Below are 19,272 nucleotides of genomic sequence, written 5' to 3' on the forward strand. Positions count from 1 at the left end.
AGATCATTCCAGCTATTGAGAGGAGCACCTGTGTTGTCACTGTCATTGAGATTCTGGGAGAAAATTGATACTTTTTTACACAGTCACTGTTACCCATTGATCTTGTAGGAGCCATCTGGAGATCTGTGCATGGTGATCAAGTTAGAAACTATTTCCAAGCTTCGGTATTTTCCAGGTTTCTACCTCTGTGCTCTTTGTTGGCTTTGGGTACCAGCCTGAGGCTGACTTTTGCTTTGCTCCCTGTCTCTGTGTTTGCTCCTCTGCTTTTCCCTTCCTCCTGGCCTCCTTGGTAAAAGGGAGAGCTGTGGACAGGGTAGAGTGATAAGATGGAAAAATGACCACCAGACTGGGAGAGATTTGGGTTGTGAGCACCTGCAAACTCAAATTCAGAGCTTTCCCTGACAATATAAAGATACTTTACCCCATTAGCAGGTTGTGTCTAGTCTACGTGCAGTAGCCTCCCAGTAGGCATTAGCACCAGCTGTGTACAGCAGAATAAGAGCAGCATGGAGATTTCAGTAGGGGATGTAGACTGCAGATGGTAGAAAACTTCAGAAAAGAGTGAAGGAGAAAGGGTCAGATTTCTGATGATATTTTCACCTTGTTAGGATGGTTTGCATTCATTCCCATCAACACACCAACTGGAAATAATTAGGTTTTAGAAGCATCAGCAAGGAGCTGGGTGCCTCTTACCAAGTCCAGATAGTGGCATAGTCCAAGAAGGCCTTGATAATAAAGGGTCCAGAGTACAGGGACTGTGGGTTGGCTTTGGGTCCTGGGTTACTTACTTTTTAGTCTGCAGCTCAGATGTCTGATTAGAGAGTTTTCCTGAGAAATTTTCTGGGTGGTGATATTAAGATGAGGATGAGAAGTGCTCAGAATGAGGTTCATTGAGGAAAATGCAGAATTAGATCACCAGTTATGAGTTAGCTATATGAGTATAAGGGAGGCTACAAATATGCAAATGTGACCTAAAGATTGAGGTTTAGGGATGAGGCAGAGTGGTTGGAGCAGCCCTGTCCAAAACGACAAATGTGAGTTCACAACAGAGCGGCTGTGAGATAGAGCTTTCTTCATGATTATCATTGGTCAGATCTTTTCTAGATTACTCTCCAGCCCCCAAACATTCAGGCCAATGGAACTACGGATAGACTTGGAGACTGATCCATGGACAAAGGAATTTGGAAACTAAACTTGTAGCAAATAACTTAGAATTCAGAATTACCTTTTCTTGTCTTTACTGGGGATGAATGAAGTCCCAGTTGAGTTTGTTTAGACACAAGGAGACAATGAGAGTCATTAGATGGTAGAATATGTCACTGAGGGAAAGTTCTAACATATGTTGATGAGATTTCCAAAGTAAGCTGTATTTTAATTGCATTAGGATGGATACATTAGAAGGTTTTTAGGTGTATTTCTCTGGTCCTGGTTGATGGTTGGGTGGTAAAATTAACGATCACCTGGGATCCATATTGTAACCCAGAGATTGCCCAAGCCTGTAACTGTAGATATCTACCTCCTTTCACATCTCCTGAGGTGTTCCCAATAGCCAAGAACTACACCCAGCTAGTCCAGTCTTTGCCAGGCTGTGGGCTAGCTGGGGCCCTGCAGATATGCGAACCTAATCCAATTCTCCCTCTGTGCTCTCTTCTCTGCAGTATGAATTTAAAGCCAAGAACATCAAGAAGAAGAAAGTGAGCATTATGGTTTCAGTGGATGGAGTGAAAGTGATTCTGAAGAAGAAGAAAAAGGTAAGTGCTCTAAACCAGAAATTGTGTGAAGAGGGAAGGTAGGCATGGGGTGCTTTTTCCTTCTGGAACATTCTCTGGACAGAATACGCCCTTACCTAGTGAGGTCTTTCATTTTGACCAGTAGCAGTATTAATAGTGGGTGCAGAGTCCGGCAGGGGCACATGGTCTGGTTAGAAAATTGCTTAGTCCTGGTGCTGGGCTGTCTCCCATTGTCCTTGCATTCAGAACCCCTTCTCCATTTTGGTACCCTTACCTTTGAGCCTTGACCATGGGAAGTGCTTCCAATGTGAGTGATGTATGTTGAGCACCTTAGTTTGAAATCCAGAATGTTCCAAAAACTATAACTTTTGGGGTATCATGTTGGCTCTCAAAACATTTCAGGTTTTGGTGAACCTCAGATGTGGGAGTTTTAGATGTAGTGATACTGAAACTGGTCTATACAAATATTCCAAAATCCAGAAAAACTCTAAAATTTGAAATGGTTTGGTCCCAAGCATTTTGTAATTTGTAACAGGTCTCAGTGGGGGAACAGACAGTGGAGACTTCTCAAAACTGTCCCTTTATGTTGCTGGAACAATTTTAAGCCTCACTTGAGGTGTATCCACACTGTGCATCCTTGTGTCCTCCTGTTATAGCTGCTACCATCTAGGAATATTTTTATGCCTCCCCCACCCATGTGAATAGCCATGAGACAGTCCTGAGACTCTTGCCATGAGCTGTTAAGGAGCTAGACTCGAAATTATGAGTGACAAAAATATTAAACTGAGCAGGACGTATGCTCAGAGAAGAAAAGGGCAGATGTACCCCAAACTCGTGATGCAGGGACACTGACTTTTGTCCCGTGTGTCAGAGTGCTTTACTCCGCCCTTCAGAATGTGAGGGGACCTGGTGGCTCAGCAGCTTCAGGAACCAACTGGTAACATAACTGGCCAATTGTGTGTACTTTCCAGGTGACACAGTTCTTTCATACCCATTGACATGCATCCTTCCATCAGTCTTAGTGGACATTTTTCTTGGCCAAGGATTTCTTTACTGATCTCTCCTCTTTCTCACCAGGGGTTGAGTTGTCAGCCTTTCAGACCATGGAATGCAGACTCACCAGTTTTTGAAGTTCTGAATATTAGCATCAAAATTCAAACTGCTGGAGCCCAAACAAGGCTGATGTAGAAACCAGACCAACAGTTTCCTAATTCACTGTGAGCCATAGAACAATCTCTTAGGCCAGATACTCTCATTACCTGGACTAGCACATTTCCTTTTAGTTAGAGGCAAATGACATGAGAAGGCAAATAATTAGAGGGTTCTGTGTGAGAAAGAGTGGCAATTTAGCTGGCTATGTGACAGGAGTGTTCCCTGGTTGCAGGGAATCCCTGACAGCACACTGCCCTGCTGGGTGTTCATGGTGGCCTTGTTGGGCAAACGCTGTTCCTGGGGTCTGATTGGCATAGCCTACCTGGATTTCCTTCTATACTGTCCCAGTTCTATACCTCCATGAGTGACACTCCCATGACTGCCCTCTTACCTTGGAGCACATACACTGCTGACTAATGTCATCTCTGTTTACATTCAGTTAAGTAACATTTCAATGCCTGTTTTAGGAACTATTCCATTCCTTTAGGGTAACCTAGCATTCCTCTGATGTCATCCACTATGGGGTGACTTCATGGATTTTCCCTAGGAGACAATCTTTTTTGCCCATCTCTGTGCCCTGTGCATACCACACTTGGTGGTATCCCTATTCTCTGTGTGAGGGACAGGTCAGGTGACTCAGGCAGCCCTATGCTGAGGGAACACCTAGAGGAGACTCTGTCCCCACCCTACCCCACCCTCAACCAAGTGCACAAAAGTTAAGGTGGAGTGGCATTTCCCTGAAGGCAAAGGTGGCCTGGGACTTTGTGACTCACTTTGAAATTCTATGCTGGGGCATCTCCAGTGTTCCCCCAACTGCAGAACCAGGACAGAGGTGACTCAGCAGGTCTTTCCTGGGCCAGATGGGAGCCTCCCATCTTGCTTCCTCCACCCACATTTGGTGTCCATTTCAGGACCGTGACCGTGATTCTGATAATGCCTTTAATCACTGTGCATTTCCTCCTGCCTCTGCCAGATGAATGCACATTAGCAGCAATCAGCCTTTTGGTCATGATGTTCCTGTGTGACACTCCTCTGGTATCTGAGTGTGCTCCCACCACACTCACACATGCTGTCTTTCTCTGTTTACAGAGTTGGGGGTGGAGGAGGCGGGCCATAGGATAAGGTATTGGAATAGTCTGTGAAGGTCCCTAATGGGGTCAGGTCATGATTAGCTTAAGCGCTGGCACTCTTGCCAGCTTGGCAAGATGTCACAACAGCTGTGGCTTACAGTCAGCCTTAAGGCTGCGGTACCATGTGCAGCCTGACTTCTCCACTGATGAGTGGGTGCCTGGCCTCACTGATTGGTGAAATGCAGACTAATCTTCAGAGATTTCACTGGGCCAGTGTGATGTGCTAGAAGGGCCTCTAGGTTGAGATGAGACCTTCTGCATGCTATGTGCTCTGGGCACCCTGAGCTTCACCTAAAAATGAAGGCTTGGGCTGGATCATTTCAGTTTCCAGCTCAGGTTACTTTAAAACAGCTCTAGAACTGTGCTTTTTAGTGCATGTGTGTAACTGTAAGTTACTTTATGTAGTCAGGTCTTTGGGAACCTACTAGGCTAAAGAGAAAGGGACTCCAGAGGCTGAACTGATGGCTGTTTTGGTCACTTCCGATCTTCTGAGCCAAGAGGGAGCCCTCTGAGCTCACAATGGCTTCCTGTGTCTCCTTCTGGTATCAGTATCCTTCTCTCCTGGTATTCTTCACTCCTGGCTGAGGAGAGAAGCATGTTTTCAGGAAGTACTTGCTCTCTAGTGAGCTTTCTGAGGGCAGAGGTGTCTTTGTAAGTCTTTTTGTAAGATCTTCCTCCACACATCTGTACTTGTAGGATGTCCTCAGGGGATGTGGCTGTTGGAGACTGGATGAATGGTTTTTATTTGTGTGTGATAGTGTCATTAAATCAGGAAGAAATAAGCACTCAGCAGCTGATGTCTATTTCTTACTTTGGATGATCACATGCTCCTCTCTCTTTTTCTCTTATGAGTCTGTCAGTTTAACCAACAAGAATCAGAGCCTTTCCCAAACACAGAAAGACTTCACCAGCAATTGCTAATTTAGAGGTAATCATGCTTACTTAGGTGATTCTGATCTTCAGGTACCTTCTACCAATGCTGGCTGTAGCCAAATATATAACATCTCCTTGAGATGTAAAACCATCTTTTCGGGTTATATTTACAAGGGTCTAAAAATGTCTGCTTCTTGAATTGATGCCAGCAGATAATGAATCATAAATTTCTTCCAAATTTTAGGTTGAATTTGTGGTGAGAACCATTTACTAAGATAATTAGCTCTGCTTTGATGTCTCTAAATCAGAGCATTTTCCTCAGTTCCCAAGTAGGCCCAAGTAGTTATCTTTTCTGTGTATATGGTAATGACCATTATAATTCGGGAATCACATGATAGCACCATTTGTTAGGATGTGAAATTCTGAATAAGAAAGATTAGTATTGAGGGATTTTTTACTAAAGAACCTAATAAACCAGTAACTTCATTGCAATCCCCAAAGATAGTGGTGTGAACCTATGGCATGCATGCTGGAGCAGGCTATTTGAATCATTTAAAGCTCTAAAACATTAGCCATCACTGCCTTAAGATGACAACCTAGAAAGACTGTGTCCTAGGAACTATAGAGGAGATATGTATAAGTATTACTTATGGACTCTTTCCAGAAAAATTAGCTATTTTAATGGCACCTTAAATGTACATGTGTCTATCCTATTACAGATCACAGAAAATTTCATTAGAGGGTTTTTTTTTTCCATTTTTGTTTTGGTACAGGAAATTGAACCTAGGGCCTCATGCATGCTAATAAACATATGCTGCATCACTGAACTCTGTCCCATAGCATTAGTGTTGTGAGCCCTTAAGTCCAGGGAGTGTGTCCTCTCTGACATCTTTATCTCTTGGGAAGATGGAAGGAGCGAGAGAGCAAACTGATGTAAGTAATTAAACTAATGAGAACTTCTGTAATAATAGCTGACACCAATATTAAGCACTTGCTGTTTTTTAGCCTTTTTTGATGCACTATATGTTTACTAAATCCTTATGCATCCTATAAGGTGGATACAATTCTTAGGCTTATTTTGTGAAAAAAAATTGAATATCTTGCCCAAGATTTCAGGTTCTATCAGTGGTGAAGTCAAGGCAAGTTAGAGTTCAAAATAGGTCTGTTTCCTCAAATCCTTCAGATTCTGTTATGTTGTGTGCTCTCTCTCTCTCTCTGTGTCTCTCTCTCTCTCTCTGTCTCTGTCTCTCTGTGTGTGTATGTGTGTACACTAGTATCTTCATTCCTTAAGGTAAATGCTGCACTATAGGAAATGTCTCATCCAGGATCTGTATTTTCTAACCTATCACAGGAGATTATTCTGTCACCTAACAGTACTTAGTTACTAAGGTAGCACAGGACGAAATCTAACTGAGCAAGAAAAAGAAGCATTCAGAGTTATAGAGCCAGAATTTAGGAGCTTAGCACTTTGGTTTTGAACTGCACTTTCTCATAGTCTTAAGTGGTACCTAAAGGTGGGAGATAACTTTATTCTCAGTGTAATTGTCTTCTACCTAGAAGTATGGAGAACTTGTCAGCTGAGCTTATTTAATCTTTGCAAGGTTTTCTTATTTTTGTTTTATGATTTTTTTTCTTGTTTATCTTTTTTTAGACAGGCTCTCACTCTGCAGTTTAGGCTAGCTTTGAGCTCACTTGGTAGCCCAGCTGGTCTTGAACTTACACCTATCCTCCTGCCTCAGCTTCCTGATTGCTGGGATTATAGGCATGCACTCATATGCCTAGCTTTTATTTTTATTTTAAAAAGAAGTCACCATTGTTGTCAGGTGTGTGGATAATGCTGCATTGATAATGGCCAAATCTGCACAGACTTTGGAACATACTTGTTTATAAAGATTTGCATTAGGGATAATAAATGTCATTTCGGATTCCCTTCTACTTTTGGGTTCCTAGCGAAGGGCATCAAAAAGTCATATGCATTTCTAGCTTTCAAAATGAGGCAGGACTGCTGTGATCATTATTCCTGTCTTTTCTGGAGTTAATGCTGTTCCAGGCGTTACCTCCATGTAACATTCTCTGCCAGCAGCTTGGAGAATGACAAAATGGCTGTGAATTTCCATGGAGAACTTGACATCTGCACTCAGTAGATGAAGGAAAGAAAATGTCCTATAACGGTGATGGCAGACCACAGGTTCACCACCACTGTGATACAACAAGGATGTGCTTACCCTGGTCAGAGGACTTACAAAAGTGCACACAGCAAGCAAACCCTGTTTACACTTTTCCTCTGTTTAAAGCAAAATTATTCTAGACAGTGGATAGTGAGAGACTTGTATTTAACTGCTTGGAGTAAAGAGGACATGGGATCTGGATGTAGAAGAGATGGGTTTTATTTACCACTGGACTAGGTGCTCTTGAAGGGAAATAAGTTACCCTTGAGCTAACCTTTAAGGTGGAGCTCAATTTTAATAATGTAGAACAAAGTTAGGTAAAAACCCCTTTCTTAGAGCGAGTAGTAGACTTTTTTCCCTATATCAACTAAGTTGAAATACGTAAAGATGAGTTTCCTTTCTCATTTTCCACATTAGCCTGAGAAGCAGGTGCTGAGACAGTATTAGAGGGCAGGAGAAGGCACCAGGCAGGTGCCTGGGAGTGGAAGGGCAGGGACAAATGTCAGACTTCAGGCAGATTATGGGGCCTCAACAGGACCTACTGTGTTACTGATTCAAGAGGTAGGGGCAGGCAACTCTAGTGTAAAACAATTATTTCTGCATATCTACACACACACACACACACACACACACACACACACACACACACAGGCTTTTGCTCCTGAGAAGATGGAGTGGCTGTACTTCTCCCTGTTCTTCTTGATAATACAATGAAACCCTGGACAGCATATAATAAAACAAACACCAAAAGATTTCAAAAGGTGGAGAGAAGAGAGCCTGGCTAGGAAGTGCATAGTTGTGAATTCTCTTGAGTTTTCTTGTCACCTTACATATCCTAGGCTCATAGCTAAAGAATTGTTGGCCAACAGGAACAAACACAAAGCCCTGCCTCTTTGTGGCCAGACAAGGAGGAAAAGCATGACATAAAAAGCCAAAAACTTTAGACAATAACCACTCTTTCAGCCAAAAATACAGAAAACCTTGCTCTCCACCGCACTGGCCAGTGTGGCTGAGCGGGAAGCCAGACTCCTGCCACTGTGGGCTGTCAGGAAGGGCCTACTACCCCCGGGGTGGTGTCAGAGAAGGCTGAGAAGAGTGCCAGGGTGTCCATCTCTGCTATCCCGGAGGAGAACCCAGTAGCAATGGTACTGGGTGATACTGCAGTAATGGATACTGCCAGTGAGAGACTCTTGGAGAGCAGGAACAAGGCGCTCCTGTCCCACTGGGCCACTAGAAGTCAGAGAAAGCCCAGTGGGAGCTAGAACTGCCATGCATACCCAGCAGTCATGAGAGGCCCCTCACCCCTTAGATGTCAAGGAAGGCCAAGTGGAAAGTTGGACTTCACTCTCCCCTGGCAGTGACAAGTAGCCACCTCCTCTGGGCCCTATTTGAGCTCTGTCACAGAATGGTGATTAAAACAGGAAGTTTGACAAATGTGTAGAGTGTTATAATACTCACAAGGTCTGAGTTTCAATTGAAATCAACTCACCGTACTAAGAATGGGGAAAATCTGAACTTCAAAGAAAAAAAGACAACCAAAAAAATCTATACTTGCTGTATTTATATATGTGAAGAGGTTTTACTTTTACTTCGGAAAAGGATCATTGCCATTGTGTGTTGTTGCAAATAGATCATTTGTATGTTAAAATATTACAGGCTAGGAAGTAGTAATTATAAGAAGGCATTTTTAAAAGTAGTTAACTTTTAGTTATAGCTGAAGGTTTGTTATTTGTAAAACAGTGATTGGATTGATTAATGTTGGATGCTTGTAAACTAAATCCACCTCTTGTTTTGGATTGGTGTTGAATCAAAGTTCAGAGATTGAATGCTGTGTGTATACATGCGCTCATGTGTGTGCAGTGTTGTGATTGGGTAAAGGTGCTGGCAAAATGCTTTTCAATGTCATCCTAAGGGCTTGTGTGCAGTCCTCTCTCATTTCTTGGACAATATCCAAGCCCTGATATGTTTTGAGAATGGCCAGGCCATACATTCTTATCTGAGAAATCTACCTGCTAAGAGCACCCTATCCATTCTATTAGGGAAATCTACCTGGTAAGAGCACTCATTAGTCCAGGATGCAGTAATACCTTGGTCCACAAATGCTTTTATTTGCAAACAATTCAATTCACAAGCAAAAGCATTCAGCAAAATTTCACTTTCATTCACAAACTCTGCATCTGGTGACAGACATGATCATGGCCATCTTTCTTCCCCACACAAACATACACAAGATTCTACTATATATTTTCACTCTTCTCCCATCTTCAGCCTTTCTTTCAAAGATGAATGCATTCTCCCCCAGTCTTCTAGACAGCACTTTTTCTGTGACAAAGCCAGTGAAGGTGGAGTAGGGTTTTCTGCCCTCACACCCAAGGCTCAGACCTGAGGGACTGAGGTTGGCTGTTAGCTTACCTCTCCTAACCCTCAAATGCTTCCCCCTCAGCCTCGTCATGCACTACACTTTTAATTTTCCCATTCTCATTCTTTTCTGTGTTCCTAGCTGCATTGAGGGAGGTGTGTGTTGACAATAAACTGGAATCACAACCAGAATGAATATCCTCTCCCAAGTTACTTTCCAAATGCACTAGTTAATTTACATAGTACAATTAAAAAGGTGAATATCTAAATTTTTAAAAATGTATTACAGTATACATATGTGTATATGTAAATATATATGAGATAGATAACTGTACTACTAATCTCTGTTTATCTAAAAGAACAGTTGTGTTTTCATTGTCTGATTGATCATTTTATGCCTCCATCTTATAATCTGAACAACTATAAGATAACAATATGCAATATATTAACTAGTGATAATGTCCTATTTTTTCTTTTAAATTATGTACCATCTTTCTTTCTATAAAAATGTATTACAGTAAAAAAAGGTTGCCATTATTCCATCTCAAAATACTCCTTGTTTTGAACTCACTTATCCCATTGTAATATTTTTATTTGACAGAAATTACAGTAAAAATTTGATCAATAGAATGATAATAAAATACTGTGCATGTTTAAATTACAGCAAAACATACATTGCTATTAATCCCCCTCAGAATACTCAAATATACCCCCTCAATTTGAACACATTTATCTTGTCATTATTGGCATAAAGTCTCTTTACTGTGATTTTTTAAAAATTTAAATGTTCACCGTTAGCTTTGGCTCACCTCTTATACTTGGCTTTAAAGGAGAGGAGATGGGATTACATTTCATCTGTATGAAATAGCATCCTACACATATCATGAGCCTTGTATTCGCTCCCTTTTTGTTTTATTCATCTCCTCCCACTGCTTTGAAGTGACATATGAACTTTTCTTTCTTGTGATTTCTCTAAGGTATTTGATTTAGCATCTGCCTAAGGTCCCCTGAGGCCTCCTTGGCTCCTACTTCTGTCTGTGCCCTGGAGAGACACTCCTTAAATGCTTGAAGGAAACAGATCAGACTAGACATAGGACATTTTCCACTTGTCCTTTTAGAGCAATCAACTCTAGGCCTCTTAGAGGGGAAAAAAAAATCATGCCAGGAGCAAATGCATGTGTTTGCATAAGCATTAGGTTGCTCGCGGTGTGCCCTGGTTAGGTAGCTGAGGACAAGCCTAACTTATTCATTTATAGCTTCTTTTATTGCAGAAAAAGGAGTGGACATGGGATGAGAGCAAGATGCTGGTGATGCAGGACCCCATCTACAGGTAAGGTCCAGCCCAGGGCTTAGGAAAACACCTAGCCCCCGAGGTCACCTGCTGTCTCCTGCAGCCATCCTCCAGCTGGTGGGTCCAGACAGACTTAAATAAACCTCTGCTTTCTATGCTGAGACCTGTGATTTCTATAGGACTAAATACAAGAAGTAAGTCTGCCTTATTGTTAATATGGAGAGGAAATTCTTTTTCTGGTGATATTGAATTCTTGGTGGTTAATCTAAATGTTTAGGTTATTATTGGAGATTTTTTCCATTTGTATTAGCTTTGTCCTAACTGAAATTGCAAAACTACATATATGTTGGTCATGAGAAAATGAGATAACTGGGGTATCCCCTCTCCTTATGCTTGGTTCCCCACAGTGATTGTTTCTTCCACCTTTTGGCCCTTTCAGAAACTGAGCAGAGAGAAGGGATTTGTGAACACTTGGGAAAACAGAAAGTCACAAAAGTGATCTGGGTTATGGTATGAATGTTTTATGTTTCTCCAAAATCCATATTTTTAATCTTAACCCTCAATGTGATGATATTAGGGGGGGACTCTTTAGGGGCTGATTAGGAGGTGAGGGCAGAGACCTCATGTTTAGGGTTGGTGCCATTATGAGAAAAGCCCCCAGGACCTAGATGGCCCCTTCTATCTGTGAGGACGCATCTGGCACACACTATCTCTGAACCAGAAAGTGGGCCTTCATCAGATATTGAATCTACTGTGCCTGGCTGTTAGACTTCCCAACTTCAGAATTGTGAGAAATAAATTTATGTTTCTGACCCACCAAGTTTATGGTATTTTATTGTAGCAGATTAGACCTACACATACCCAGAAATTGCTCTCAGAGTAAGATGAGTAATTCTTGTGGAGCAGTGGTCACAAAACTTTTAAAGCTTTCGATGATAGCAGCCAGCTGGAGCACATGTGCCATAGGTTTGCCACCACTCCTATAGGTTCGATGGCTTCCATTCCTGTGTGTCACTCTAGGTATTGCAGCAACATACAGAAAACCAGGACTCTCCTTGGAAGCATCACAGGACTTTGAATCATGGCCATCATTCTTCTGACCCAGATCTCAGCAGGCCAAGTTCTATCTCATCCCTACCTTCTTCTTGATTTCGTCACTGAGAGAATGGCTAGTCTTTGGGGAATTTGGAGACCTGGTATTTAAGTTTTGCTTTTGTCTCCTCCTACATTCATTGTTACCATACTTTGTTGACAAAGAGGATAAGTGTTAGACTCAGCTATGAAATTGGCAACATGGTATCCTGCCTTCTGATGAAAGAGTAGACGCTTATGATGAAATAGAATACTCATTCATGTTCCATGTTTTGGTATTTATTGAAAGGGTTGTTTTGATATGTTACTGTTACTTCCTGTCTATTGGTTTATTAAATAGGTCACTCTTGCTGTGAGACTGAGGATCTTGAAGGGAATGACTGCATCCCAGTTACTCTTATTTTTCTAGTGCCAACCCAGGACCTGCCCATATGAGGCACTTATTAAATGTGCAGTGGATGAATGATAAATGCTTTGAATTAATATCTGAAAATTAGCATAAGTAGTATGGTGTTTCATAAGAGAGAACAATTACTTTCTACTTGAGTGATGAGAAAAGTCTTTAAGAAATGGTTGCATCAGAACTCAACTTGAAGAATGTAAATTGACAAACCTCTTGCATTTGCATTTTGTGAAAAGGAAGGTTTTTAGGTTTGTTGTTGTTATTTTTATATTTTTACTCTGGCAGTATATACATTAAAAAATGAAGTTTTTGCAGATGCTGGTCATGAGTTTAATTTTGCCTTTCCTGGTTGAAAGGAAGGACATTACCCAAGGTTTTTCTATATCTCAGACAAACATCTGGCTTTTAAAAAAACAGCTTTATTGAGGTGCAAAAATTGAATATGTTTTAAGGTAAAATATTTGGTAAGTTTTGACACACATACACAGTTGAGAAATCATCATTTCAGTCAAGATGATGGACATTGCTGTTATTTTCAGGTGTTTCCTTGTGCCTTGGGTTTCTTCTTTCCCATCCCCTCCTCACTCCATTACTCAATAGACCCACATCCTATTATTGAATTTTGAGCCCTTTATAAATTCTAGATGTAAGTCCTTTATCAGATTTATGACTTAGAAGTATTTTCTCCTACTACTCTGGCTAGCCTTTTCTTTTTATAGTGTTTTTAGCAAAAGCAAACGTTAAAGCAAAAGTTTTAAATTTTGATAATGTCCAATTTGTAATTTTTGAATTACATGGATTGTTCTTTTGCTGTCATATCTAAGACATCTTTACCTAACTCAAAGTACTAAAGATTTTCTGCCTTTTTCTAGAAGTTTAATAGTTTATGTTTTATGTTTAGATGTGTGATCCTACTTAGTTTTTTTTTTTTTTTTTTTTTTTTCTGGTGATACTGAGGGTTGAACCCAGAGACTTTTACTAAACTACAGCATCAGACCTTTTATTATTTATTATTTTAGTTTATTTTAGTTTAGTTTAGTTTTCACTAAATCATTAATTTTCTCAGGCTAAGCTTGAACTTGTTATTTCTGGATTTTTTTTCCGTTCATTTAATCATCTTAACAATTAGCCTAACAGTGATTTTTGAAGTCAGGTAGCAATACTCTTCCAACTTCTTCATCATCAAAGATTTCTTTCAGTTAGTCTTAATGTTACATGTCCTTTTCCATTGCCCCATTTTTAAATAGTACGTTTTTTGCTTGTTTGTTGGTTTTCAGTACCAGGGATTGAACCTAGGCCCACTGCACTGAGCTCCATTCTCCAGTCCTTTTTTTATTTTGAGACAGACTCTTGCTAAGTTAAGCTGCCCAGTCTGAGGCCACACTTACAATTTTCTGCCTCAGCCCCCCCAGCATGCTGGGATTACAGATGTGTTCCACCAAGCCCAGCAGGAATACATATTTTTAAAGAAGGAAACACTAAAGAAATTTTAAAAGAAATTTCTCATTGACCCTAAACCTTACACAGTTGCTCTGGTCATAGATATCTTCCTAACCTGCCAGCATTTAATAAGCTGTGTTCATGAAGAGAAATGTGAACTTTAACCAGTGTATTTTTACTCTGTAGGTATTTTTTTCTCCAGGTATTAAATTGTGATGCTTTAGCCAGTGTATATGTGAACTTGTGTATTTGTATATGGAATTAGACAAAAAAAAAAAAAAAAACTTTTTTCTAAACTGTGTATGTTCCATGAAATGTATCATCAGTGAGAGCATTTATCATCATGGTAATATGATACCATTAATAAATGAGCTTTTCCTATAGATGTGGTTATTTTTCTTCCCTTAAGGAACCACTCTAATTTGATTTAGCAGTGCTCCTGAGGGACACATAATTGCTCTGGCTTTTAGGAATCATTGGATTTCTGAAGTGTTCACTTACCCTTCTGTGGTGAATGCATTTTCCCTATTCAAGAGAAATGCCTTTATCCACATCAGTAATGAAAAATTTTTTATTAAGCCAAATTTTAAATTTCAATCTTCTGCATTCAATACATAAAATAACAGAATGATATTAACCTTTTTAAGCATGACTTTGCAATTTTCTCTTCCCTCAGTACCACGTAGCTTCTAAAAGCTGGTAACTTCTAAATCATGGCATTTTAAGATGTCAAAAGCAATATGGTGAGCATCTAGACTTGTCCCTGCACCCATCCTCCCACAGGATGCCACTCTTTTTCTGAAATTATCTATTACAGTGTTCTTCATTATGTGAAAGCAAATTTCTATACTAATTTATCCATTTATCCTAGCCTTTTTCTCTGGGGCCACAAATACATAGTTCTTATTTCTCTTTTCCTTTAGTTAATTCAATGTTCTGAAGCTATTCTTCAATGTATTTTTTGTAAATTTCTTAATTTCAGAAGACACAGGCTGAAAATTACTTGAAGAAGGAAGAAATGAATGCATGAGTTCATGAAGAGCTAGTACACACTGTTCAGTATTGTGCTAGATGTTGGGGAAACAGTGGCCCGTCAGTCTGGGTCTAATCAAGAGACAGAAAGCACATAGTGATTTAAACAGGAGAGATCTTTTGGTGTGTTTTGTTTTGTTTTCAGCACTGAGGATTTAACAAGGCCCTTCTACATGCTAGGCAAAGGCAAGCACTCCACCACTGAGCCATATCTGTATCCTTTTTATTCTTTAATTTTGAACAGAACCTCACTAAGTTGCCCAGGCAGACCTCAACATGCAACCCTCCTGTCTCTGGTTCTTAAGCAGCTAGAATCACAGGAATGTGTTACCATCCCCAACCAGAAGTTTTTGTTTTGTTAAGTAAGGAATTATTAATTTATAATAAAAGAATACCTATAGAATATAAAGAGGACAATATGTAGGCAGGACAAATGTAGATGAAGAACCCCTTCCCAATATGCCCTTCAGATATCATTGTTTGCAATCATTGGATGGCAGATAAATTCACTGGGTTGCCTATGCCAGAGCCAGTCTCAGTTGCTAGGGAAGCACGAGGCGGTCTTTGTGGGGTCAAGTACACTTGATCTGCAGCTCATGCAGTGTATGGATAGAGCTGGGGTGTAGTTGTGGTTGAGAAGAATGGTATATGCAGTATCTCTATCAAGGGAATCACAGAAATGAACTTGTGGGGAGGAGGTAGGTTAGTGTGTAGTTGGGGTGCTGTGTAGGTAGGAGGCAAGGAATGTTAGTGTCCTATTTGGGAAAGGTTTCCAGGAATTGATCACCAGACCAAGCAATGCTGCGGGGTCGCTGGGGACTGTGTTCTGCGTATGTGGTTGGGACTGAATACCCACAGATGTCCTCATGCTCATGCTACTCACCTCCTGTGCAGCAGCTGGACCAAGAGAAGCTCTTTTTTCCAGCTGTGTCCCACCAGTGTACAGAGAAATCTTAATACCATGCTTTTTATAGAAGAGACATGCTTGAGGGGAAGCCACAGGCCATATACTGAATAGCATATTGGAGCTGAGAAGCAAAACATTGATAACTGGTACAAGTAATTATTAGGATGTGGTCCTAATCTTAAAACACATTGTTAGATGGAATTTGGTGTGTTACTTCACGCAAACAGGAGCCTGAGTGATGAAATCTTTTGTTAGCATTTCTAACGTGAAGCAATTGAGCTTCAACAATATTAAATAATTTTCTCAGGGTCACACAACTCGTAAATGGTCAAAGAATGATCTGACTGTCAAGTTTTTGCTTTTTCTGTTTTACTCTGCTCAATGCTGTCTACCTCCCAGACAAATCCACTTACTCATATTCCAACATATTTAGTTTTTATTATAAAATTGATATATTAAAAGCAGATCAAACAAACTACATTTAAGGTGAATGGGAATTTGACAGACTCGTTCTGTCATAATTGGGGACTTCTTGGCAAATATGATACCTCTACTGTATTCTACATAATAGTTAAAAATCATGAGCTGAAAGGAGCAAGACAGGCAAATTCAGGCAAGAAGAGTATTCTCACATTCAGACAGCATATCAAATCACAAGCAAAGTAAATCAAAGGAAAAATTAATTCCTAAATTCTAGGCTCATAGTAATAAAACTAGAGAATGTTAAGGATGAAGTTTTTAAGCAATATGGCGGAGAAAAGTATTGGCTATGAAGAAATGTAATTTTTAATAGCAAAACTGGAAAACAAGACAATGAATAATCTTTACGAATATGTTAAATTGAGTGTCTATCAAGTGATGAAGCTTAGAAATAACTCTTTAAATTTCTTTTTATTATGAAAAGGCAAATAGAAGAAGTCTTGGGCAGAATTTGAAGAAAGACTTTGAATAAATGAAAAGGTTTCCAGTCCTTACAGGAGAATGAGGAGTTCCCGTCAGGGAGAGTAAGACCGAAGAAAGGAAGACACATGGGATGCTAGAATGCATGGGTGGTGTCTTCCACAAAACAGTTTCAGTGAGGGTTGAGGACACGGTCTTTGAGTCACTTGGCAGTGAAAGAAAGGAGAGCCAGGGTGTGAATTACAGCTCAGCAGTGACATCAAATAGATACCTATTTTGAGTAAAGGAGATAGTAATGTTCTTACAAGGGGAGGAGGAGAGAGCCCTGTGGGGTTAAAGATTGAAGGCTTGTAAAGTATATACAACTTTGAAGTATTACTGTTTTCTGTATATATAATTACATGCAATCCTGACCTGGAACACATAGGTAAGAGTAACATAATTATGAGTAATGGTAAATGCTATAATCATCAGTGACTCTATTGTTTTGTGAAGCCAAAGAGAGATGCTCTTAGAATTATTTTTTATTATTTTAATGTAATACAAGAAGACATTAATAAAGAAAATATTAAAAATACTCTCCTATGAAAAATAAAATTTCATAATGAAATAATTAGAGAATAACAATGGTTACTGCTGCTATACTGTGTGTAGAAGAATGGCCAACGTGTTAGGGTATAAATCAAACACATAAAAGAGTCTCTCTTACAAAGAAACAAATAAAAGGTCAAAACTTTATTTTCAGTGAACAAAAGAAACTAGTAGTATAATGAACCAAATCAGAAACACAAGCTTAAATACCACATGGTTTCTCTTATATGAGAAACAAAGCAAAATAATGTGTATATTTATGAATTAGCCAGCTTGTAGCCTAGGCTTTCTTTCCAGTGACCAGACTTCAAGCTCTAGAACTGGGCAGCTCAGAAAGTTACACATGGGATTCAGGAGGGATGGGATGGAAAAAGATCATCTACAAGTCTCCAGCCCCTTTGTCAGGAGGTCCTGAGAATCTGAGGAATGGCAGCTTTTTTCAGGTTGAGGCAACACACATGATCAAACCATGATTAGTTAAGGTGTCTCCTGTGTTTGGCTTAGCATTTCTGCCTGCCAAATTCTTGCCCAGTCTTTCAAGATTTATTTTAAATACCATATCCACCAGGAATCCTTCCCTGACTTTATCCCCTAGCCTCAGGGTGCACATCTAATTTCTGTTTCTCCCTTAAACTCCTAAGCCCTAAGTTCATCCTTTTATTATATGTGTTAGTCTATCTGCCTTATAGTTTTTAGTAGGAACTGCATCTAATTCATCTTCCAAGCACTCTGACCATTGATTTATACATAGTAGTGTTCAACATATAAATTGATTTCTTCTTAAACATTTACAAAATTCTCAGAAAATGGGTATTCTCATCCTGTAGACTTTGATCTAGGCTTGAGTGGATGAATGAACCAATCAGTTGACCTTACAAACATTTGTTGAGCACTAAATGTAACCCATATGTGAAGTATTTGGGAACAGTGACAAAATGTTAACATTAAAACATAAGAGTTATATGTTCTAGCAGAAGATATTAAGCAGCACACAAATCATTGAAGTTGAGAAATGCTAGAAAAATAAAAAGTTAGTGACCTTGTTCAGCTTTGCTCAGAGAGAGAGCCTTGCCCTTCTTGGTGCTGTAAGAGGAACCTCTGGTCAGGCTGCCTTTGAAAATGCGCACCATCCTTTCTCCAGGGGGCCAAGGACCCAGATCCTGTCCTCTTACCATTGCTGTGCTGTGTAACACTTTGCCCAAGGGCCTGATCATCCTTTTTGTGTATTATTTTAGCCTTTGGTTTCATCACTTGTCCCATTTGTTGCAGTTTTACTGCTAATCCATACCTTTCAGAGGGTGGGTGGGTGTGGTCAAACCATTAAAAAATAGTGTGTTCATCTTGTTTTTATTAATGATCCCAGTGACAGGCTTTTTGCAGGCAGTAAGAATGGCAGCTCTTGATAGATATGATCTGCACAGAGGTGTATTTTCTCCCATGAGCACATAATTAATCATTGAAGATGGACCTGACTGCTGGGGTGGGGGGGGGCTTGAGTGTCAGGCGTGCATTCCCTTTCAGATGTGGAGCAGCTGTGTAGACAGCAGCCCAGTGGTCTGCACTGTCTGTCCTCACACAAATGTTTCTCCCTCTACCCCTCTGTGTGTGTGTGTGTGTACAGGTATATGTATATATACACATAGGCATGCATATTCTTGCACCCACACACATCTGTTTTTGTATGTGTATAGGCATAATTTTGTTAACAAAAGAACTAAAGGCAAAGCCTTCTTAATTGCCTTTGTTCACTGATAGGAAGAGCTGGAAAGCCCCAAGGAAACAAACCTGTCAGGTGCTTCATTTGATGAAGAGGAGTATGATAAGCTGAATATAAAAGAGAAACTGCAAGTGTTCATTAGCTCAGCCATAAGAGAACTTTGATGTCACTGGCCTGGTCACCCGGCCCCTCTCTATTGACGTAAGCCCCATCCCTCAGGTGGTCAGAGAAGGATGATAAGGTAGCTTCAAAATGTTTCTGATTATGCTTGGCTTCCTTTAGATCCATGTCTTATTTCTGGTTATCCTCCCTACTCTCAAGAAAGGGAAGTCAGCAACGGGCAGGTAAGCATAGATCTCAACAGTTAAACCACGCTTGGCTTCAGTGAGGACACTTTTCTGAAAATCATGCTGAGCTCTTGCTGCGCTAGCCCCTTCTCTTCCCCACAAGCCAGGGCTGAGACCGGCTCCCTCCTCAGTGGCACCTCA

General features: G+C 40.3%; 1 protein-coding gene across 5 annotated transcripts in view; it reads left to right on the forward strand.

The window, feature by feature from the left end:
* CUNH1orf226 (chromosome unknown C1orf226 homolog) overlaps positions 1-19,272 on the forward strand; it is a 281,545-nt gene that overhangs the window by 201,200 nt on the left and 61,073 nt on the right. For 3 of the 5 annotated variants that reach the window (XM_013149255.2, XM_063253571.1, XM_063253572.1), the window contains 2 exons: positions 1,659-1,751; positions 10,668-10,741. In XM_013149255.2, coding sequence (XP_013004709.2) covers positions 1,659-1,751; positions 10,668-10,741 — 167 coding nt within the window. The remainder of the gene's footprint in view (positions 1-1,658; positions 1,752-10,667; positions 10,742-19,272) is intronic. The other 2 variants (XM_063253570.1, XM_063253573.1) reach the window with 1 other exon arrangement.

The sequence above is a fragment of the Cavia porcellus genome, unplaced genomic scaffold, assembly GCF_034190915.1.
Source record: "Cavia porcellus strain 051 isolate PalLab524CR breed Dunkin Hartley unplaced genomic scaffold, mCavPor4.1 scaffold_7, whole genome shotgun sequence".
Taxonomy (NCBI): domain Eukaryota; kingdom Metazoa; phylum Chordata; class Mammalia; order Rodentia; family Caviidae; genus Cavia; species Cavia porcellus.